General features: G+C 41.2%; 1 protein-coding gene across 3 annotated transcripts in view; it reads left to right on the top strand.

Annotated features, from left to right (window-relative positions):
- The window catches only part of cdc27 (cell division cycle 27), a 59,790-nt gene that overhangs the window by 14,482 nt on the left and 21,670 nt on the right, over positions 1–23,638 (top strand). For 2 of the 3 annotated variants that reach the window (XM_033035202.1, XM_033035203.1), the window contains exons 4-12: positions 1,960–2,085; positions 4,102–4,199; positions 4,283–4,437; positions 9,879–10,096; positions 15,445–15,559; positions 15,706–15,821; positions 17,135–17,243; positions 20,560–20,767; positions 22,383–22,555. In XM_033035202.1, coding sequence (XP_032891093.1) covers positions 1,960–2,085; positions 4,102–4,199; positions 4,283–4,437; positions 9,879–10,096; positions 15,445–15,559; positions 15,706–15,821; positions 17,135–17,243; positions 20,560–20,767; positions 22,383–22,555 — 1,318 coding nt within the window. Of the gene's footprint in view, positions 1–1,959; positions 2,086–4,101; positions 4,200–4,282; positions 4,438–9,878; positions 10,097–15,444; positions 15,560–15,654; positions 15,822–17,134; positions 17,244–20,559; positions 20,768–22,382; positions 22,556–23,638 lie in introns of all 3 variants that reach the window. The other variant, XM_033035201.1, reaches the window with a different exon arrangement.

The following is a 23,638-nucleotide window of genomic DNA, read 5'->3' on the forward strand; positions in this document are numbered from 1 at the left end:
TCCTCATTCAAATTGTTGATATAAACCACAAACAATAGGGCCAGGTACCCATCCCTGAGGCGCACCACTAGTTACAGTACCCCAGTATGGAAACTTTGAAACCATCTTCTTCCTTCCATGAAACCAATTCTCTATCCAGCTAGCTAGCTCTCCCTGGATCCCATGCATCTAACCTTCCAGGCAGCCGAGCATGTGAAACCTTATCAAATGCCTTGCAGAAGTTAGGCAAGTATCTTGGAAAGTTGCCCATGCCTTTATTAATGAGGTCTGTTATTTAACTTCAACCTAATGTGCCATTGTGCTGTGGTTGAATTGTCCAGTCAGGTGGTGTCCTCATTAATTTTATTTGTTTGTGAGATAGGTTATCATGATAGAGATAATTGTTCTGCTAATTTAGATTAATAATAATAATAATAAATTTTATTTATGGGCGCCTTTCAAGAGTCTCAAGGACACCTTACAAAAATTTAGCAGGTAGAGGAAAAACATGTAAGGGGAATGAAATAAATAGTAGAGACATGACTAGTACACAAAGTAAAGACAGAATTCAATACAAAACACAATATGAGGCAATTAATGCACAGATGAAAAGGGAGGGGGACGTGGGGCTAAGGATAGGCAGAGGTGAAGAGATGGGTCTTGAGGCGGGACTGGAAGATGGTGAGGGACACGGAATTGCGGATCAGTTGGGGGAGGGAGTTCCAGAGCCTGGGAGCTGCCCTGGAGAAGGCTCTGTTCCCAAAACTGCGGAGGTTGGACTTGTGGATGGAGAGGAGACCGGCTGATGTGGATCTGAGGGACCGTGAGGGTTGGTAGGGGGAGAGGAGGTCAGTGAGATATGGGGGGGCCAGATGGTGGAGGGCTTTGTAGGTGAGGATCAGGGTTTTGTAGTTGATCTGGTGGGAGATGGGAAGCCAGTGAAGTTGTTTGAGGACTGGAGTGATGTGATGCCAGGATTTGGTGTGGGTGATGAGTCGGGCGGCTGCGTTCTGGACCAGTTGGAGTCGGTTGATGTAGGTGGATCTGATGCCAAGGAGAAGTGAGTTGCAGTAGTCCAGTCGGGAGGAGATGAAGGCATGCATGAGTCTTTCAGCAACGGGAGGTGTGAGAGAGGGTCTGAGTTTGGCGATGTTGCGGAGATGAAAGAAGGAGGTTTTAATGACATGGCGGATGTGAGGCTCAAGGGAGAGGGTGGAATCAAAGATCACGCCAAGGTTGCGGGCCTGGGGAGATGGGGAGACAGTGGTGCCGTCGATGGTGAGAGTGGGGTTATTGATTTTGCTGAGTGTGGCTTTGGAGCCTATGAGGAGGAATTCTGTCTTATCGCTGTTGAGTTTGAGGAAATTATGTTGCATCCAGGTTTTTATAGCTGACAAACAGGAGTTGATATGGGAGAGTGGGGGGTTGTGGGGGGATTTGGTGCCGAGGTAGATCTGGGTGTCATCAGCGTAACAGTGGAAGTCCAGGTTGAAGTGGCGGAGTATCTGACCAAGGGGGAGGATGTAGATGATGAAGAGGAGGGGGCCGAGTACGGAGCCTTGGGGAACGCCTTGAGTGACTGTGGCTGTAGCAGAGGTGTGGTTGTGGAGAGAGATTAGACGTGCTTTTGTTGTGGAACCAAACATCTAGACTTGAAGGTAGACACAAAATGCTGGAGTAACTCAAGCAGCATCTCTGGAGAGAATGAATGGGTGACGTTTCGGGTCTGCAGAAGGGTCTTGACCTGAACTGTTTCCTACACATCAAAGGACTTGATCTCACCATGTAAATTGATTGCTAATTATCAATAGAATTATTTTTGATTTACAATGTCCATTTGGATAGTCACTGTTGGTCAGGCAATGATGAAATTTGAAGAAAGAGGAAAAGGAAATAATTTATTTTTAAATACAGCATTTTAAACTCTGGGCCAAGGTAACTTGAGTCCCATAAACTAATTATTGCTTCTTATTTCTCTAGACTGGCCGAGGGAGAACAGATTTTAGCTGGTGGAATACTGAACAAACAGAAAAGCCACGATGATATTGTTACAGAGTTTGGTGATTCGGCTTGTTTTACATTGTCTTTATTAGGGCATATATACTGGTAAGACCATGTGAATTGAACTGTAAACATTGATTAGTTTTGAGCCAGGAATCTGGGAACTAATTAAAGAATTTGAAGATTCCATGAAAGGGATATAATTTAGCTTGACTTTGTGATTGCCAGATATTTTGTATTGATAAGAGTACTATCAAATTAGTGTATTATGGTGTAACACTAAGTTTATTGCACCATTAGCCAAAGTTTTGAAACATTGATTTAAATAACCAAGTTCAAATTCTACCATTCACAGCTGGGAAATTTAAATCCAATCAATTATATAAATTTTGACTTCAAAACATGATAGATTTGTAGAGATGCAAGACACTGCAGATGCTGAAATCCTAAGCAAAAGATGCGCTGCTAGAGGGTCAAGCAGCATATATGGAGGCAGCTAGATAGCTGATGTTTCGAGTCAAGACCTTGCATCTGGTCATTGGGATATATTTTTGGTTATTTAAGGAATATAGGAATTGTGCTGAGGTAACAGATTAGCCACGGTCATATGACTTGGCAGGAGGTTGTATGGCCTGCTCCTTTCTTTCCTGTGCTCTTAATAAAATATTCAATCTCACGTTATTTAATTCGCTAATATTTTAACTTCGGCTATTTTAATAGTTAAAGGTAACAGATATTGGTAAATATTACAGAGTGTTCCTTGAAAAATGGGCTAATTGCAGTGCAGCTGGGATTCAATTATCGTAATAGGGATAAATGTCTATTCCATCCCCGAGGATTTTGATGGTGTGGGCTTCGATATTCAATTTCAAATATTAGTTTGCCTAGGTGATGGTAATCACGCTTTGGAGAACAATCGAATTTAAACAAGTAGAAAAGAGTACACCTTGGCTGACTATTGAGGGAGAGGGATGTTTTGATTGCTGATTTATTGTAAACTGCTCGTTAAAGCTTCTAATGAGATTTGAGTCGCCTTGGATTTGAAGGGGTGGTACCTGTGAAACTGATAAATACTGCTCCCTTGGACATAAAACAGAATTATTAATAGGCCAAATGCAGTGTTGGATTGAGTGGAGCCTATAGAATAGAGAGGGCACCTGAATTTGAGATGTATTTGAATAATTGGTTTTTATAGTGTTTGAAATAAGAATTTGGCCTTCCAGGTTTGGCTTCACGTGGTTCAAGAGTCGTGTAAATGAGGCAAATTCCTGGAAAAGGATGACAACAAGGATGTAATTCATGGCAAACTAAATTCCACAAAATTACTTTGCATTGCATAACTTTTGTGTATGCATTTATCTTAGTTTTTTCTGCTCAACTCCCATTAACATTTTTTAAATTTAAGAATCCTGTATCTTACATAAATATGATCAGAGACGTAAATTTGGGCAGATAAAGATATTAAAATGGACTATAGAAACAAACTAATAAGCATTACTATGAGGAGAAAACCATGAGGTTGCAGAATACAAGCACCTTGGTGCAATGGAGGTAGGGAATGGATTCCCGGTGTATGCAACCTTGAACGTGAGAATTGATTTGTAAGCCAAAATATGCACACCTGTTAGGTTAAAGCACCACAAGAATGAATTCCATATGTAGCTGAGGAGGAGTAAATTGTAGGTAAATAATTAAATGGGCAGTTATAAGTAGCAGTTTGGGAATCTTATTGCATCAATCAAATTTGGTTAACAAATGACATCTGGCTCTGCTGTTTTTATATATTTTTTCCTCTCACTGATAATGGGAAGCCCTAAAATGTTAACTATCTTGTGGCATGGTGTTGGTTTCAATCCACTTTTGCTGAATGTGCTGATCCCATCACTGCTGTTACTCCATCTCGCTGCTCCCCCTACGCACAAATTAGCCTTGGTTCAAGTGGGTTAGGGTTGGATAAATCTACCTAGATTATTGCAACTAGTTGCATTTCAGTAATGGTATACAAATGTTGAGTTTAGTTGTGATTAATTCAGCAAAATTGAGTTAAAATATATGAGCTTGGCTATCATTTGCTACGCTCAGATGTTGTGTTCTCATAATTTTAAATATTTTTTCTTACAGTAAAACAGATCGAATGGCAAAAGGAGCAGACTGTTACCAAAAAAGCCTTGGTCTAAATCCCTTTCTTTGGACCCCTTTTGAATCCTTATGTGAAATAGGTATGTAGATAACATGTTGTTTTTTTCCAATTTAAACAAAAATCTGTTGAAACTAAATAATGTCTCCATCTCTCCCTTTTTAGGTGAAAGACCAGATCCTGAACAAACATTTAAATTAACATCTCTCCAGAATTTTAGTAGTTATCAGCCAAGTTTATGTTTGCCATTAGTTTTGAATCATGGTGTGCAACATAGGCAATCTGACACTGTCCTGATGGAAACGCCACAAGACACTATCGTGAGTTTGATTTCATTATTTCTTCCAAACAGCTGCAACTTCATCACTAAAGCTTGTATGTCCTATTTCAAATCCTTGACGTTCCTCTGAACGTATGTTAACAAGTCTGGCACATTTTAAATTAGCACTTTTTAATTCTACTCTGGTCCAAAATACCTTGCAATTTAGAAGGCCTGATTTGATCATTGGCTCACCAGTTAAACTTTAAAGACTTTTTGATACACTTCATGGAGAATTATTAATGTTTTGATGCTTAAACATAAGCTTTATTTAAAAAAGACCAGACAAAATACCCATTTGCCTGATGAGAAGCAGAGATGTAGAAGCATTGCAGATTTGATGTTTAGGTCATTAAAAGTGTAGCATTCTATTCCTGAATCCACGATTGAAAGTAGGTTTCTCAGAGACCACTGTTTGTTGAACAGTTCCATAGCTTTCAGTAATGGCTATGAAGTCTATGTTGCAACCCCAGGAAGCACATAGTGCTGCTGTTTCATTGCAGCTCAGTTTTGATCTATGGCATTGTCTGTGTAACGACAACCAACCGGGGTGGTACTCGCTTCTGTTGTGATTATGTATTTTGAGAAGTTGGTAATGACACTTTTCAGTGGCACAGTTTGTAGAGCTGGCGCCTCACAGGGCCCGAGACCCAGATTCAATCGTGTATGTGGACTTTGCACATTCTCCCCATGACCCTGTGGGTTTCTTCTGGAAGCTCCGGTTTTCCCCCACATCGCAAAGACCATGGCTGAGGGACCATGTACCACTCTTCATCTGTGGAAAAGTGATAGAGAGAGTCAATAGCTTCAAATTCCTGATGCAATTGCAAAGACAGCTCGCCAACATCAGAGGTTTGAGGAGTTTTGGCCAGAAGAGAGCTTACTAACTGGTGGTATCATGGCACCATGTTCAGCCTGGTTCAGTAATTTGAAAACTTGAGAACGATGGAGGCTGTAGAAAGTGGCGACTGTGCCATTTCAGTGGTGGGGAAAGTATTGCATCGAAGACCCACACCACCTTGGCCATGCTCTTAGCTTGCTGCCACAGACAGGAAGAAGGTACTATTATCTATTATCTCCGGGATCATCAGGCTTGTGAACCACCCTGCACAATCCAAACCACAATTCTCCATAGGTACCGAACTACTATGCATTTAGCATGAATAAGATTGCACTACGTAATTTGCGTACTTTGCCTGGCAGTATCTGATGTCTGGAATGACAGAAAATTTATTGTTTATTGTATATTTGTCTTGTGTTAATGTGCTTGTAACGCTACAGCAAATAAAAAAAATGATTTTTTCTGATCGTGATGCAAGTAAAAATTAAACACTCTTGACCGTTACTATTAAATCTACAAATAAGACTCATCAAATTAGCATGTTCTCCCTGTGGCAGCATAGGTTTCCTTTAAGTGATTTAGTTTCCCCTCGCATACTGAAGATGCGTGGATGGTAGGTTAATTGGCTTTTGTAAATTGTCCCGAATGTAGGTGGGTGGTACAATTGATGGAAAGATAGGGGGAAAAGGCTACGGGGTTAATCAAAAGTGATTGGATTGCTCCGTCAATAGGCCAAAGATTCTGCCTCCTATGTCATAGGGAAATATTAAAGCTCTCCTGATGTTAATGATATTACTTCAAACAACCAAGCAGTGAGTCTTATAGATACATAGACAATAGGTGCAGGAGTAGGCCCTTCGAGCCAGCACCGCTATTCAATGTGATCATGGTTGATCATCCACAATCAGTATCCCGTTCTTGCCTTCTCCCCATACCTCTTGATTCTGCTAGCCCCAAGACCTCTATCTATCTATCTTTTGAATGCATCCAGTGAATCGGCCTCCACTACCTTCTGAGGCAGAGAATTCTACAAATTCACAACTTTCTGTGTGAAATAGTTTTTCCTCATCACAGTTCTAAATGGCCTACCACTTATTCTTAAACTGTGACCCCTGGTTCTGGACTCCCCCAACATCGGGAACATGTTTCCTGCAACTAGCATGTCTCCTAGACTGAACTAATGTACTAAAGTGTAGGAATGAACTGCAGATGTTGGTTTAAATCGAAGGAAGACGCAAAATGTTGGAGTAACTCGGGATGATGGGCTGCATCTCTGGATCCTTTCCTTCTCTCCAGAGATGCTGTCCCGCTGAGTTACTCCAGCATTTTGTGTCTACCTTTAATGTACTAAAATATTTGAATGAATTGATTGTTTGAAGGGTACATCATAGAAACAAGCTGTTCAGCCCACCAAGTCCATGCTGACCATCGATCACCTGTTCGTAGCAGTTCTAAATTACCCCAGTTTTACATCCACTCCCTACACGCTATGGGCAATATATATAGCCCAATTAATCTACAAACTTGCATGCTGTTGGAATGTGGGTGGAAGCTGGAGTATCCAGAGGAATTATAGTGGTCACCGTGAACGTGTAAACTCCACACAGACGGCACTCGATGTCAGGATTTAACCTAGGTCTCTGGTGTTGAGACAGCAGGTCTATCAGCTGTGCCGCTAAACTGATATTTATTTTACTAGAAACATGATAGATTCCAATTACAGTCGTGTTACATGCAGCAATGTTCTTGGATCTAAGTTAGAACATTGTGGTTTCAAGTAAAATTCCAGAGACTTTGGCACATGTTAGAGACAGATGCTTCATTGTGGTATTCATTTGTGCTGGACTTGTTTGCAATGGGATGTTTAAACATCTCTCTGAAAGTGATTGTGGAACATTTTGAAGAATGCATTTAAGCCAAGTTTCCAGATTAAACATTATCACAGTCAAAAGCAAAACAAAATCACGTTTCCATATGCAATTTTCGAAGTTACATTAAAAATGCAGTTAAATGAAATGTTTAAATATTGGGAATGAAGGAAAGTTTGATTAGTACAGAAAAATGGTTCTGGAGTATCACTATCTTAATGGTGCTATGAGAGCTTAAAGACTAACACCTGTTGTGTATACTTAAATTGTGATTAGTGTTTCAGAGGGATTCGACATGATCATCTTGATTTGTATTATATTCTGGCTACAGTAAACTGAATGCTATAGCTACTGGAGCCTGAAGGATTACTTTGCCCTCTTATCAGGCTTCTGAACGGCCCTACCATACGTCAGGGTACTGCTCCATTCACCTCTACCCCATTGATAACACTGTCTATGGAACTGAGGGGATATAATGGCGAGAACTATATTCAGTACTCTAACTTCCCCTTCGCTCTATCTATTGTACTTGAGTTTGACTTGATTGCATTTATGTAAGGTATATCTGATCTGTTTAGATAGCTTTTCACTGTACCTCAGTACATGTGACAAGAATGAGCCTAAACCAGGCTTTTTAAAATTAGTATTCTTAATCTCTTCAGATAAGATTGCACATTACAATGGAGTTTTTCTATTCTCTATCCATAATTAGGACTGTATCCTTATTACCATTCTTTCTACAAAAATGTATCTGCTATGGGTTATTGATTGGGGACGATCAGCCATAATCACAATGAATGGCGGTGCTGGCTCAAAGGGCCGAATAGCATCCTCCTGCACCTATTTTCTATGTTTCTATATTCCTTGTCCATAAAATTGTGCCTGCTCATTCTATCGTGTTCTTCAATGCACATATAGCATAAAACTGCATTTCACGATGTGATTATCTTTGCTTGCTTTTGACTTGGTGAAAACATTTGATCCGGAAAATTAAATGTGTTTTTAACTGCTGGTAGTTTAGATGGAAGAGGAAAGTGATCTGAGTACATATAAAAGTTGTTCCATGACTTGCCAAGGTCACTAAAAATAACAGACCCAGTGCTAGTGTATATTTTTGGAGGGATAGAATTGAAGAACAGAAGTTATATCAAACCGTACTTGGAACCTGGTGTACAGTAGAAATCAATGTATTCTGAGTGGGATGTTGAGACACTGAGAGGATACAGACAAGCTTTGCAACAGGAGGCCAGATATAAAATGTTTTTTATGATTTATTTTTCAGGACTGGCTCATTGCACACGGTGTTTATTGCCCAATCCCAGTTCACCTTGGAAAGGTGATAGTTAACTGCTGTCTTGAACACTGCAGTTTTTCTGGTGAAGTTACTTCAATAATGGTTTTAGTTATTCAGAGATTTAGGATGGCATTGAAGAATCAATGATATCTAGTAATATCAATGATAAAAGTCAAAATGGTTTGTGGCTTGGAGGGGAACCTGCAGGTGATGGTGTTACAATGTACCCAAATCTATCTTGGTAGTGTGGATTGTTTGGTATATGTGATTTGAGTAACACAGCCAAGTAACTTGAGTGTATTTCGGGAATGTTTCGCATTTCAGACACTGGTGGTGGAAGCAATAATTTTTATTGGTGCAGGATGGATTATTAGTTAGACGGGTTGTTTTGTCCTGGATGATGTCAAACTTCTTGAGTGTTGCTGGAACTGAGCTCTCCCAGGGAAACGAGGAGTATTCCTTTATCCTGCTGACTTGTGTTATTTAGCTTGTAGAAGGTTGCTTCTCCATGATCTGCTTTTGTAGCACACAATATGTCTATGGCTGGCCCAGCTGAATTTCAGATCAAAGGTGTAGCTGGTGGAGTACTCGACCTTCAACAACATAACATGAGGAATGGGTTAGCCGCTTTCATGTTGGTATTTATCCTATATGACCACTTGCCGTTTGTTTCTTGATAGTTAACACTAATCAACTCGTAGCAGTGCATTTTCTAGTTTTGCTGCATGCAGACATGGGTTACTTCAATTCCTGAGAAGTTGCAAATAAAGTTAAATACTATACAAGCAGCAAGAATTCCTGCCTCTGACTTTGGGATCAAAGGAAAGCAATTGATGAAGCAGCTGAAGATACACGGGCCAATGACACTTTGTCAAACAACTCTGTACCAAGGCTGTTATTTTTGATCTCTCATGACTACAAACCTTTCCCAAATTCCACGCCTAGTTATCACGATTAAATAACCCTCCTGGATACTTGTTCCATAAAACCACTGTGCTTAGGAGGGAAAAAATCCAAAGAGATTTGTCTAGTCTGCAAAATTCCTTCCTAAAAACTCATTTTACTGCTTGACAGATCTGTTCTGCCATTTGGAATATTGACTCGATATATTTTCACAATTTTGCCTTTATGCCCGGCATCCTTACCGATCTTTAGGTTGCACCACTACTTATGTTTTATAATGAAAATTGCTTCAACTGTTTGAACACTTTATTCCTGTCACAAGCTAATTTCAGATTTAGTCAAATTTAGTTGGTACAATAATATGGGTATAGATGGCTATGTTAACTATGTACTCTTATTGGTACATTTTATTTATGAGCTAAAGCATGTAGTTTCACCCCCGTCCAGTTACAGTAGATTTACTTGCTACTCCAGAAATGCGTGTAAGTTAAGCCTACCCCAGGAAATTTACCAATTACCTTTTTTTTAATTTGTAGGAATTAAACAGATTGAATCTTGAATCTTCAGCCAACTCAAAATATTCCTCAATGATGACGGATTCTTCGGTATCGTTAATTGATCCATCTGTTATTTCTCCTGATGCTCTCCCACTTGGTTCTGGAACATCAGTTTTGTCCAAACAGCAAGTAAATAAACCAAAGTCTGGAAGGAGCTTGCTTGGTGGTCCTGGAACTCTAAGTCCTCTAACGCCAAGGTACAATTTTGCTTTAAATCTGTTGTTTTAAAACCAAACTGTTTTGTGTTCATTCTTATTGCCTTATTCCAGATGTATCCTATTGTTGGATTCTGGGTATGAAGCACAGCTTTTATAATCGGCATGTAGCCCCTTGGCCACAGGAGTGTTTCCACCTCACTCCATTTGGCAGAACTTGTGTTGGTTGTGAAGTTCCCAGTTTCTTATTTTGCCTAATACAATGTTACTTGGTAGATTGTATGGTATAGCATATTTCTATGATTATGGATGGATTTGGCCTTTACTGAAAACTGTTCTATTCATGAAATATGCCTATAAACAGAGTAAAGACACTGAGGGCTTTGGTCCCTCCCACTCGACACTGATGTTTTCTGGGGCATTCCTCTCTGATCGTGAATATGTTTACTATAAACCTATTCCACCAACTGCCTGTGATTTAGGCACATAATTTTCTGCACCTTATTTGTCTAGTTAACAATTCCCCCTTTGCAGAATAGCTCTCCTAATTTTAGGGGATATTATTTATTTCCCTTGGCAACAGTTTTTCTAAAACGTTAAAAATAAAATGCAGCTCCTTCTTGCTTCTGTAATGATTGCACCACTCCGTTACATTTACGGAACATTCTCCAAGGTCGCCTCTTCCCCACTAAACATCTGGGCACAGTACTCAAGATAAAGTTTAACTTGCCTTTTTATTAATTTTTCTTTTCAAATATCCTAGCAATTGGATTGAAAAATAACAAATATGGTTACTTTTTTTTAAGGAGTAGAAGGCAGGAAACAACATGTCAATTAACTTAACATCTGTCATGAGGAAAATATTAGTAACTGTTCTTAAAAATATTTTGGAAGGGCACTTCCAAAAATTCAAGCTGATGCGGTAAAGTCAAAATGGTTTTGTGACAGCAAAATTGTTTGAACAATTTTTATTGGAATTTTTTTAAAGAAAGAACAGAGGAACATATGTTCTGGATAAAGAACAACCTGTTTCACAGCCGCTTGATAGGGGGCTGTGTTAAAGGTCAGTACATTCCAGACTCCAGCAACTTTGTGGGGGTAGGGAATTCTCTTTCAGATCCCCTTTAAATCTCCTGCCTCATCCTAAATTGGTGCCACCTTATTTTATTTATACCCAGCTGGGGAAGACAATTATGACTGTCTAGCCTACCTTTAGTGTAGGAAAGAACTGCAGATGCTGATTTAAATCGAAGGTAGACACAAAATGCTGGAGTAGCTCAGCGGGACAGGCAGCATCTCTGGAGAGAAGGAATGGGTGATGTTTCGGGTCGAGGCCCTTCTTCAGACCTATCTACCTTGAGGCCTACCTTTAGTATTGGTTTATTATTGCCATGTGTACCAAGATACATTAAAAGGCTTTGGGTATGCTATCTAAGAAAATCATACCATACGCGAGTTTATCAGGTAATACAAAAGAGAAAATAAACAGAGTGGAAACTCTAGTGTTACAGCTACAGAGAAAGTGGAGATTAAGAAAAAGTGTGAGGGTTGCAACATCGTAGATTGAAAAATCAGGAATTCATCCCTAGTGTATGAAGATCCTTTCAAGAGTGATAACAGTGCGAGGGGAAGAGAGCTGATCTTGAACCTGGTGGTGCATCTTTCCAGACATTTGTGTTGTCTGTCTTATGGGAGAGGGGAGAAGGGTGAATAACTATAAATGTTGTCTGCTTTTCCAAGGAAGGTGGACTATGTTCGTATAGATTGAGTCGATGGTGGGAGGAAGCTGGTTTGTGTGATGGACTGGGCTGTATTCACAACTCTCTGGTTTCTTGCTGTCTTGGGTAGAGCAGTTGCTGTACCAAGCTGTGATGCATTGGGATAGGAGGCTTTCTATGGCTCATTGGCTGGAATTATTGGGGACATGCTTGTGGGGAATATAAAAACGGACTTTAAAAGCTTCTTCAGATATGTAAAAAGGAAAAGATTCCTGAAGACAAATGGAGGTCCCTTACAATCAGAGACAGGTGAATTTATAATAGGGAAACAAGGAAATGGCAGAACTGTTAAACGAGTACTTTGTTTGGTTCTGTCTTCACTGAGGAAGACACAATCTCCCAGAAATAATAGGGGTCTGAGGATCTAGTGGGAGGGAGGAACTGCAAGGAATCTTCATTAGTCAGGAAATTGTGTTAGGTAAACTGTTGGGATTGAAGGCAGATAAATCCCAAAGGCCTGATGGTCTGTATCCCAGAGTACTCAAGGAGGTGGTCCCAGAAATCGTGGATGCATTGGTGATCATTTTCCAATGTTCTCTGGACTCTGGACCAGTTCCTGCAGGCTGGAACTGATCCAGATGTAACCCCACGTTTTAAGAAAGAGGGTGAGAAAACGGGGAATTATAGACCAGTTAGCCTTATATTGGTAGTGGGGAAGATGCTCGAATCAGTTATTAAAAATGTTATAGCAGTGCATTTGGAAAACCGTGACAGGATCGGCCAAAGTCAGCATGGATTTATGAATGGGAAATCATGCTTGATGAATCTTCTGGAATTTTTTGAGGATGTAACAAGTAGAATTGATAAAGGATAACCAATGGACGTGGTGTATCTGGACTTTCAAAAAGCCTTTGACAAGGTCCCACACCTGATTAGTGTGCAAAATTAGAACACATGGTATTGGGGGGTAGGGTATTGCCATGGATAGAGAACCAGTTGGCAGACAAGAAGCAAAGAGTAGGAATTAACGGGTCCTTTTCATAATGGCAGCCAATGACGAGTGGGGTGCCACCAAGGCTCGATGCTGGGACCCCAGTTATTTACAATATATATTATGGATTTAGACGAGGGAATTAAATGTAACATCTCCAAGGTTGCGGATGACACAAAGCTGGGTGGCAGTGTGAGCTGTGCTGAGGATGCTATGAGGCTGCAGGGTGACTTGGATAGGATGGGCAGATGCAATATAATGTGGATAAATGTGAGATTATCCACTTTGGTGGCAAGAACAGGAAGGTGGATTATTATCTGAATGGTGTCAGATTAGGAAAAGGGGAGATGCAACGATACCTGCGTGTGCTTGTCCATCAGTCACTGAAAATAAGCATGGAGGTATAGCAGGCAGTGAAGAAAGCTAATGGCATGTTGGCCATCATTGTGAGAGGATTTGAGTTTAGGAGCAAGGAGGTCCTACTGCAGTTGTACAGGGCCCCGGTGTGACCACACCTGGAGTATTGTGTGCAGTTTTGGTCTCCTAATTTGAGAAAGGACATCATTGCTATTGAGGGAGTGCAGAGTAGGTTCACCAGGTTAATTCCCGGGATGGCGGGATTGACGTATAATGAAAGAATGGGTCAACTGGGCTTGTATTCACTGCAATTTAGAAGGATGTGAGGGGATCTTATAGAAACGTATACAATTCTTAAAGGATTGGACAAGCTAGATGCAGGAAAAATGTTCCCGATGTTGGGTGAGTCCAGAACCAGGGGTCACGGTTTAAGAGTGAGGGGTAAGCCATTTAGGACTGAGATGAGTCTTCACCCAGAGAATTGTGAATTCTCTGCCACAGAAGGTAGTGGAGGCCAATTCATTGGATGTTTTCAAGAGAGAATTAGATTTAGCTGAGTGGGTTGAAGGGAGGTTAACAAGCTCATTTTGTAGCCTTGTAGCTTGCTTTCTGTTACACATATTTTCATGCCATCAACATTCACATTCTAAATTTCTAATCATGCCTCCTGCATTCACATTTAAGCCATTAACATATAAGGCAGACATCAAGAGTCCCATCTATTATCCTTGTGGGATACTACTGATCATAATCTTCCAATCTGTAAAGCAACCTTCCTTCAACACCCTCCACCTCTTAATTCTGGATCCAATTTGCCTTGGATCCCATGGACTAACCTTTTTGATCAGCCTGTCGTGCAGGACCTTATCAAAGGCATTACTGAAGTCCACGTAGACCGCATCCCTCCTGAATCATCCCTTAAGTAACACATTCATCTGATCGATCCTCGGCTCTTTATTTGCAGATGGCACAGGTTGTAATCCAGGGATTACTATTTAAGCTTTGATCTTTAACCTTCCACCTAATTCCCTAAATGCATGTTGCAGGACCTCATCCCTCTTTCCATCTGTTGTTAATACCGTTGTGTACCATGATCTTAGGCCCATCACACGCTCCTGCCAGAGGCAATATATCATCCGGGAGTCTAATTTAAAAACACTCAAGTGTTCCCCTTGCTATCAAGTTCCTGACTCCTGTAACTTGCAGTCATTTTCCTCCCCTGGTGTCCAACAGCACCAACTATGGTACCACAAATTTGGCTGTTGCTGTTTTCTGCTGCCATCTCCCCAAAAATACCTAAAATGGTATGCCTGTTTAAGATACCTGCTGATCTTCCTGATGGACCAGTTTGCTAACTGTGCTATCCACTGAGTTTGCAACATTATGGATGCTCTGTGGTGAGCTTGAACTATCCTATGTTAGGAGCTGCAGCAGAATACAGGAGCTGCAGCTGAATACAGTTTGTGCACATTTGCTCATTGGGGACATGGGACATATCCCTTAATTACTTTCTAATTATGAAGCAGCTGAACTCTGCTAATGACTGTCCTCTGCTTTAAACACCAACAACTACACCACTGACCTTGCCCCATTTTAAACACTAAACAACTACACTCTCAAGTCTCTGAAACAACAACAAAAAATCTGAAAACAGCCACCTGATTGATACTCTCCAATTGTCCACCTTACCAAAGCTTTGTGCAAAATCACACTGTAGTTTATTACTTATTACCTGGAATGATAAATAATCAGAGCAGGTAGTGGGATGAATGGGATCGTAACCTGTGGATCCAATGAGCCAAATAGCTACCTTCTGTGTTATTACAAGTATCGAAGGGTCATCAGCCTAAAGGTAAACTGTAAGTTGGAAATGAGGTAACGTTTTGTGTCCTGAGGGTTGAAAGTCTGGAACTCCTCAAAAGGCAGTAGGTATTGACTTTTTTTGTTTTCAAAGATGAAGATAAATTCTTGATTAAGAACATCTGGCACACCTGGAAACTTGCACTAATCCTAGAAACAAATCTCATTCCACCTTTACTTTTTCCCCTATTGTCTCTTGTAGCCTTGGCTATTCATCCCAGTTTTTGAAATACATCAGAGCAAAACTGAATATTTTTTAAACCTCACATTATCAGTCAGTAATATTCTCAACCAAATTAATGCTTGAGTTCTGTAATCCTATTAATGGACTAGCAAGCTCATTGGAAATTGGAATGACAGTTTATAGTTCGGTGGAAAGGTTTGCTTAAGCTGTTGCTGTTAAGGATTGTGATGAAGCCCTTCGACAAACAAATGGTGTGAGATTTTCATAAACTTTTTTTCAGCTTTGGAGTCTTGCCCCTGGAGACACCAAGCCCATGTGATGGTTCCTTTATGCAAAACTATACAAATTCTTCTTCTGTGATTGATTCATCCTCTGCAGGAGGCCCCACAAAAAAGGTAAGTTTATATATTTTAAATCATTTATGGTTGAAATAAGGAAGAGAATTTAAACACTTTGTTTTGCTCGCAATGTACATTACTTGTGTTGGCAGGTATTACTGAAAATTGATTCCTATCTATCTTCTCCCTTCATAACACGAAAGTCTGTGGCGAGAATAACACAAAGTGGAACCAAGTCTGTATTCACACAGAGTGGAAATAGTCGCGATGTAACTCCAATTCCACTGACTCAGACGCAGACTTCAGGTCCACAGACCAGGTTGGCATGCAGCTATATATTGTTGTGTCTAATTGATTTTTGGTGCATACTGTGCCGATTGATTTGTAAGAGCAAAAGAAACAACAGTTTAAATTTTTAAAATCCAGCTTTTGAGGTTAATCGCACCTCCGCACAACTTTCTTGTATTATTCCCATATCATTCAATTCCCCCGATATTCAGAAATCTATTGATCACTGCTTTGAATGATAGCAATGGTTTAGCCCTCTAGGGTAGAAACTGTCAAGGATGCACTATCATTTGTGGTGTTCCTTATTTTGAGACTATAGACTGAGATTGTAGACTTGGTTCTTAGCCAAGGTGGGTGGGGTTGAACAACTTTTGATGATATTTAAGCCCGATTTCTCCAAGCTCCATTGTTTGTGAGCCAAGTTTACTCCTTGTTGTTGGGGTGGGGGTACGGAAAGATGCAATATGATATATAGAGTCACTGCAGCATCTCGGGGGAGAAGATGCATCAATCACATTTCTCCCTCCCCTTCTCTGCCTGCAATTTATTCTTTCTCATTCATCCATCAATTCCCCTTTGATACATTTGGTCATTAATCTGCTGCCAGAAATAATTTATAGTTGTCATTTAACCTACTAACACACCTTTGTGAAATGTGAGAAGAAGCAAGAACACCTGGAGGATTTACACCAGGTAGTGTAAAGTAGATGCATAACAGAATTTGAGGTTGGGATTGAAACAGGGTTGCTGGTGCTGTGGAGCTACGCCACTAATTGTGGTGACACTTCGTCACTCCTCATACAGCACACTAATCATACTAAAAGCCAGCACAGTAAAACTTTATATTTTCTTGAGTAAGAAGCACTAAGTGACAGAAAATGGAATGAAAGCACCAACCACTTGTGATCTAATAGAAAGGTGAAAGAGATTTGAGGTGTTGAATGGCATTTTCCTAATCGTGTGTAAAATAATTCTGTTGCAACATATGAAGGCAATAATTGTAGCATTGGAAATAAATAATGTGCAGATTTAAACTGTTCCACACTTGATCAGAGAAATTGAAATTGCACTTTAATACTGACCGTGGCAATTTGAGACAATCAGCAACAATAAAATAGACAAACACTGAGGATCTCCTTAGAACAATTAATTGAGTGCCTATATGGCACGCATGCAGATTTCAGACGTGTAGATGTTTGTTGTTGAGCTCTACAAACATCGAGAACCATAATTAAATTTGCAATGTTTTTGTTAAATTAGAAAAAAGGGATAATACTGTCTGCTACCCCAAGGAATTTTAGTACTATTAAACTTGTTTGTGATTTTTCTCTTTAACTTGTTCAGTGCAGCGCAAGTACTATTTCCAACAAGTACTGCTCCCACAAACGCACCTTGCAACGCACCACCCCGCCGAAGTTCCAGGCTCTTTACAAGTGCCAGTTCAACTACAAAGGTAAGCGATTCTACCTGGTGTTAATTGCAGTTGCAGTGAACACAACTCTCTTACTACAGGTGCACAACCTTTTATCCGAAAGCCTTGGGACCAGACACTTCTCGGATTTCGGGATTTTTCGGTTTTCCGAACGGAAGGTTTTTAGCGTAGATTTTAACATGTGGTTCAGTGGTAGAGTGCTCGGCTCGTGGCCGCAAGGTCGCGAGTTTGCGCCTCGATCCCGGCAGTTACCCGGTCAGGGCCGGCCTTTAGCCGATAGGACCTATTTCTCCCAATTGGGCCCCGAACCTAAGGGGGCCCCGCGCTAGAGTAATCCAATCAATTGGAGCAAAGATCTTATAGCGTGCAAGATGGTCCACTCCTTCGAAATACAATGAACTGACGCGTAGTCCGCACCGGAGAGTAACCTCCGTCATTTCAGTTACCCCGACCCGACTTCAGTTATGCCTCTCGCAGCGTTGCGGGGGAACAGTTTAGGTGTTGTTAAATGTTTTAAATGTTTTTTATCACTTCCTTTTTAAACGGCACATGCCTTGTACTATTTAAATGGCATATACTGCAGATGCTGATTAAACCGAAGACAGACACAAAAGGCTGGAGTAAATCAGCGGATCAGGCTGCATCTCTGATGAGGAATACGTGATAATAGGAGGAAATAGGTGATATTTCGGGTCGACTTTTTCAATAGCTGCCATGAGGGGAGAAGCGCCGGCACCAAGACCGAGCTAAAGCGTGGACAGACGGACGAAAGCAATGTTCATAGAGCGGCGTTGGTAGACATTTCGGGTCGAGACCCTTCTTCAGACTGATAGTCAAGGGAAAGGGAAACGGGAGATATCGGCATATCTTCCATTCACTTGTCCTTAGTACCGTCCATAGCTCTTGTTCCTCTTTCCCCTGAGTCAGTCAGAAGAGGGGTCTCGACCCGAAATGTCACCTACAAAGATCTTTGGACACCTATTCTGACCTATGATCGTTGCTTTTGTCCGTTCTGTCCGCGCGTTCGCTCGCTCTTAGTGCCGGCGTTTCTCCCCTCAGACTCCGCCAAACAAACACACACACACACACACAGCATGTCGGGCAGATCGCTGCGGGCCGAGAGAGAGTAGAGAGGTAAAGGGGGAAGAAAGGGGTAGATGGGGAGGGGGGTGTGAGGGGGAATGGAGAAGGGGGAGGTGCCCTCATGCTCCCGGGGCAGCTCTCCCGTCCCTCTAGTCGCCGTGCTTCACGCACACAGCCCCGGCTCCCGCCCTCCCCCCTCTCTCCAGGAAGACGCGGTGAACAATACACGGAGGGCCGGGCCGGGGGTTGCAGCAACGTTTACAAATCTCGGCCTCAGCTCACGCCCGGACCCAGGCATCCGTTCCCGCCGATGGACCTCTCCCTCCCTTCCCTCCCTCCCTTCCCTTCTTCTCTCCCTTCTCTCCTTCTCCCCTAAGACTCCGCCAAACAAACACACACACACACACACACACACACAGCATGTCCGGCAGATCCTTCCTCTCTCTTTTCCCTTCTCTCCCCACCCTTCGCCGAAACCCTTCCTCAGACTGATTGGGGGGGCTGATAGGGCAGTCTGAGGAAGGGTTTCGGCCCGAAGCGTTACCTATTTCCTTCGCTCAATAGATGCTGCTGCACCCGCGGAGTTTCTCCAGCATTTTTGTGAATCCCTAGACCTAGTTCAGTGAGCGTCCACCGAGGGTCACCCGGAGAGGTGACCGCGGAACCTCTCCGGGCGACCCTCGGTGGACGCTCACTGTACTAGGTCTAGGGATTCCTACTCTCCCGGGCAATATACCCTCCCTTTTTTCCAGGACCGAAAATTTCTGATTTTCGGAGCTTTTCGGTTTCCGGAATTTCGGATAAAAGGTTGTGCACCTGTACATGTTATGTTTTGTGTTGCCTTGAAATCTATCTTCAAGATAAAGAATGGAGATACCACTTTGTCGTAGTTTCCTTTTAAAGTTCCATCTATTAAAATGGCTTCTACAGGCTTCCCATTCTCACTAGCAATATTTAACACACTGTTGAACATTAGTCCACATTTTTGTCTAAATCTGGTGAAGGCATTCAATATATCAGTTGCTTCCCAGTCCTTTAGTGGCGTTTGAACGGGCGTGTTTATTGCAGCCATATCTATTACGATACGTACAACGATGCCGTTCCAATAGTACGTGCCAAGTTAATAACAGATTCAATCATTTATAAATATTTAAGTTTGCCGTGTGGTTACTCGTTTTCACTGGCATCGAACGACATAAAACAATCTTTTGTTGACTATGGGTCTTCAGTGGCTGTTTAAAGAAATCTTTCACCCCAGGGGAGCAACATTATCTTCAATGTCCGTTCAATGTCCGTTTCCTATTAATATATCCTCAAGCTGTTATTGTTTTGGTTGCTACATGCGATTTTACAATTTTGATCAATTTTCTCCCTTGTTATTAGGCTTGTAGTTATGTGCTATTTGTTCCCGATTCCCAGTCACCCAGTCTACCACTAACTTTTTGTCACTTTATATTAGTTTTTGAAATTTTTTTTTTAACCTACGTTTATTAATAACAGATGGATTCATATTTCTCAATGAGTCCTTCTTTCTGACTGAGATAAATTTCTGCAGATGGCATTAAACTGGAAATTAGAGAAGCATGAAGTGAGGATAAAAAATGTTGGAGTAACTCAGTGAGTCGGACAGTGTTTCAGGAGACCATGGATAGGTGAGATTTTGGGTCGAGACCTATCTTCAGACTTATTGTGGAGTGGGGGGAGGGGGGGGGGGGTGAGGAAAGCTGGAAGAGAAGAGAACGGGAGGAGTGGTTTTGGTTAGTTACCTAAATTGGTCGAATTTGGTATGAGTTCCAAATATTAATTTTTGTGGTTGTTCTTAGAATCTTTTTCTATGAAAATACTTGTGCTGTATTATTGAGCATGATGAATGTAACATCTTATATTCCTTGGATGGATTCACAGCATATTGTTTGAGACGCTGTTCTGAATGGGTGTCAGGGCATTGATCTTGACTTTGTCCCTATCTTTGCTAATTTGATGTGCCCCATGGATAAGAAAGTTGAAGTCGGATTGCTTCTTTTTAGATCAAGGTTATTTCTCGCTGCCATCCTCAATCATCTTTATCAGCAGATCTGCCCCTTCCCTCCACCCCCACAGTACTTTGTGTCCTGGCAATCTTTTCCGATTCATTTTCAACTTTTGTTACCTTGCAATCATAATGGTTGTTAGATCCGAGCTATTAGAACTTCATTAATGTGGTGGGTTTCAAGTATCTACATGCACATTCAAGTATGTATTTGTTTTAAAACAGGAAAATAGTAAAAAGCTGAAGATGAAGTTCCCACCTAAAATTCCCAACCGAAAGCCAAAAAACAAAACCAATAAAGGAGGCATAACGCAGCCAAACCTCAATGACAGCCTGGAAATCAGCAAGCTTGACTTCTCTGTCATTCCTGAAGGCAAAATCTCCTCAGTCACACCTCAAGTGCAGGCCTTCAATATACAGAAAGCAGCTGCAGGTAAGCTTTATCTTAGTTGATGAGCACGTTCAGTCTATTTTCACAGAATCAATGCACTGCTAGTAATGAATTCCTCATAGTGTGGGTAGGTGATTCGAGGCGTTTGAATGTAAAGTAATTGGTTCATTTTTCCATTTAATATTATTTGGTGGAAATGTTTCCAATAATATGATTTTCTGACTTGTTTTGCTGTCCTGTTTCTTTGATATTGGATACTGGGTGTGTGCTAACTGACATTCATTTACATAATTTGCTGCAAGCCACATCAAGATGGATCACAGGCATTTATCAAGCTGTCCCACTTACAGCAGCAGTTAGGCCAATTGGCTGAAGGCTTCTGAAGTGACAGAGAACTTTAACAGGAAATTTAATAATAAAGGGCTTTGCCAATTGAAGGCATAACTATCAGAGGTGTTATGACTTAGTTAAGGACATTAGATCAAAATTGTACCAGAGGAATCCAGCACATCCCTGGGGAACTGACAAATAGTGTTAAATGACCCTTCAATCTAAATTAGCCAAGCCATAAGAACCTATTAAGTGAATTGTAACCTGTGCAGATTCAATCTTGGCCTTGCCCAATTAGTCAAACCATGTGATCTGCCAGTTAGGTGAGAGAATTTCACATTCACATTTATAATGGTCATCTGTGTACCAGGCATGTGTGATAGCTCCAGGAATGGGTTCCATCCTGACCTCTGATACTGTCTGAGCATGTTCTCCCTTTTTGCCCCAGTTAATCTGTTTTCTTCCCACATCCTATGAACACGGTAGGATAATTGGCTACCATGGCTTATTTCTTAAGTGGCAAAAAATCAAAAGGGGGTGAGCATTAGAGAAAATAATTGGAAAGGCATCAGTGGGTGGAGGAGAAGTAATGGGACTGCTTTGGGAGCTGCCCTGGGTTAATGGACTGATTGTTTTCTTTCCAATGTATAAGTAATGTTCCTACTCAAGCAATTGTTGACTTTTAGGCAGGAAGCAAACAGTTCAAGTGCACATGAATCCTCGGGTTAGTAGTTGGGTGTGCAAACAGTTACTGGCAGTTCCCTCAATTGTCCATCTTTTTAATTGGTCTTGCCAGCAACAATATTTCCCTACTAATGCTTAAGTTTTACAGCTGAAACTAATTCTTATGCAAACCATTGCCACTTCATGTTGTAAAAGCTGAACATATTGTATACAGCTGCTCATTCAACTTCTTGTCCAGAACACATTTGGATTTTAGTCGCCAGATGAATCATTCGGGGTTTGAAGTTGCAGTCAATTTGTTTTTTTAAATTGTGATGTTGCATGAATTTCTCTGAAAATTGATAGCCATGACATGCAAAATATTTTATTCTGATTGTAGAAAACGTGTACCCAGTAGTGCACTCTATGTAATGCGAAATAATCTTTGCGACTGATCAGGTGATAACAGTTCACTTCAATAATCAGTCGAACCAAAATGGATCATGCAGTATTGTGTTTAGTAACTCTGACCCAGTTTCAAACCTATTTTGGTTTTTGTTGAAGTAACTGTGTTGCAAGGGTTTTGTTCTAATGTTTTTGACGCACTGGACCTTTGGTCTACCAATAAAACTTTTTTTTTTAAACTCTACTTTGACAATGCCAGATGGACTGATGAGCCTTCTGCGTGAGATGGGGAAAGGATATTTGGCACTTTGTTCATACAGCTGTAAAGAAGCAATTGGTATCCTAAGTCAGTTACCTTCGCATCATTACAACACTGGTTGGGTACTATGTCAAATAGGAAGAGCACATTTTGAACTGGCTGAATATATGCAGGTAAGTGGCTGGCTAAATTAATAAAATGCATATTTGAACATTTTTCAAGGGGGAAATCAGGATGACTTTGCTTATTGGTGGAATTTTAATGATGACTGAGAAAGCACAAAGCTGCCTGCTCAAAGACCAAAACAGTTTTCCAGAATTACAGGAAATATCAGATTTTTAAACATTACTGTAGGAATGGTTCTAAAGAAGGAACTAGTAGGAAACTGTTTAGAAAAGATTATTTAAGCAAAGCAACTCTGTGTGAATAAAGAAAAAAAAAACATCAGCTGAGCCACCCACAAGACTGAGTAGCTTTCTATTTAATCTTGTTGATGAACATGCTGTATTTAATAAAATAAGCATTTTGTATTAGATCGATAAGGATATTTTACAAGCACTTTTGTCTTGGCTGCAACTTATCTAATGTCCCCCTTCCCCTGCTCGAGCCTCGCTTTCCTTTTCACCCTTCCCTGCCCACTCCCACAAATTCATTAAGAATTAGCTCTTACTCCTAATGATTGTTCACCACAGAATAATGGCTGCATGTTCAACCGAATGAGTTTAATCAAACATTAGATACACATAGGGTTTTCATGGAAGCTTTTAAATGGGGAGGAAGAATTTCTTCAGTGTCCAGCCAAAATTACCCTCAATAAACGACATCTACTCTAATGGTTCTGAGACCCTCCCCCCCCCCCCCCCCCCCCCCCCCCCCTCCTGACTCTGGCTCTCAAACTCTGCATCACAAAATGACAGTTACCTCTTGCCATGATGTGATGAGCATCATGGATTCACATCTTCTCGGTGTCTACTTCAGTCCAAGCAAAGGCTCTCTCAGCGGGTGCTGCCCAATATATACTGTCCAAGCATAGGTGATTCGAGCCAGGATGGGCAAGTGGGACTAGCACGGTGAGACAACTTGGTCAGCGAGGAGTTAGACAGAAGAGCCTCTGTCCGTACTGTATAGCCCAGAGTCTTCATAACGGCAATGAAGGGAGGAAAGTAGGCTAGTCAGTAGGAACTGCTGATTTGTACAGCAGATGCTTAAGACTTGCTCCTCTTGAGCCACACTTCCCCAGCCCTGTTCATATCCTG

Source organism: Amblyraja radiata, chromosome 16 (genome assembly GCF_010909765.2).
Source record: "Amblyraja radiata isolate CabotCenter1 chromosome 16, sAmbRad1.1.pri, whole genome shotgun sequence".
Lineage (NCBI taxonomy): Eukaryota > Metazoa > Chordata > Chondrichthyes > Rajiformes > Rajidae > Amblyraja > Amblyraja radiata.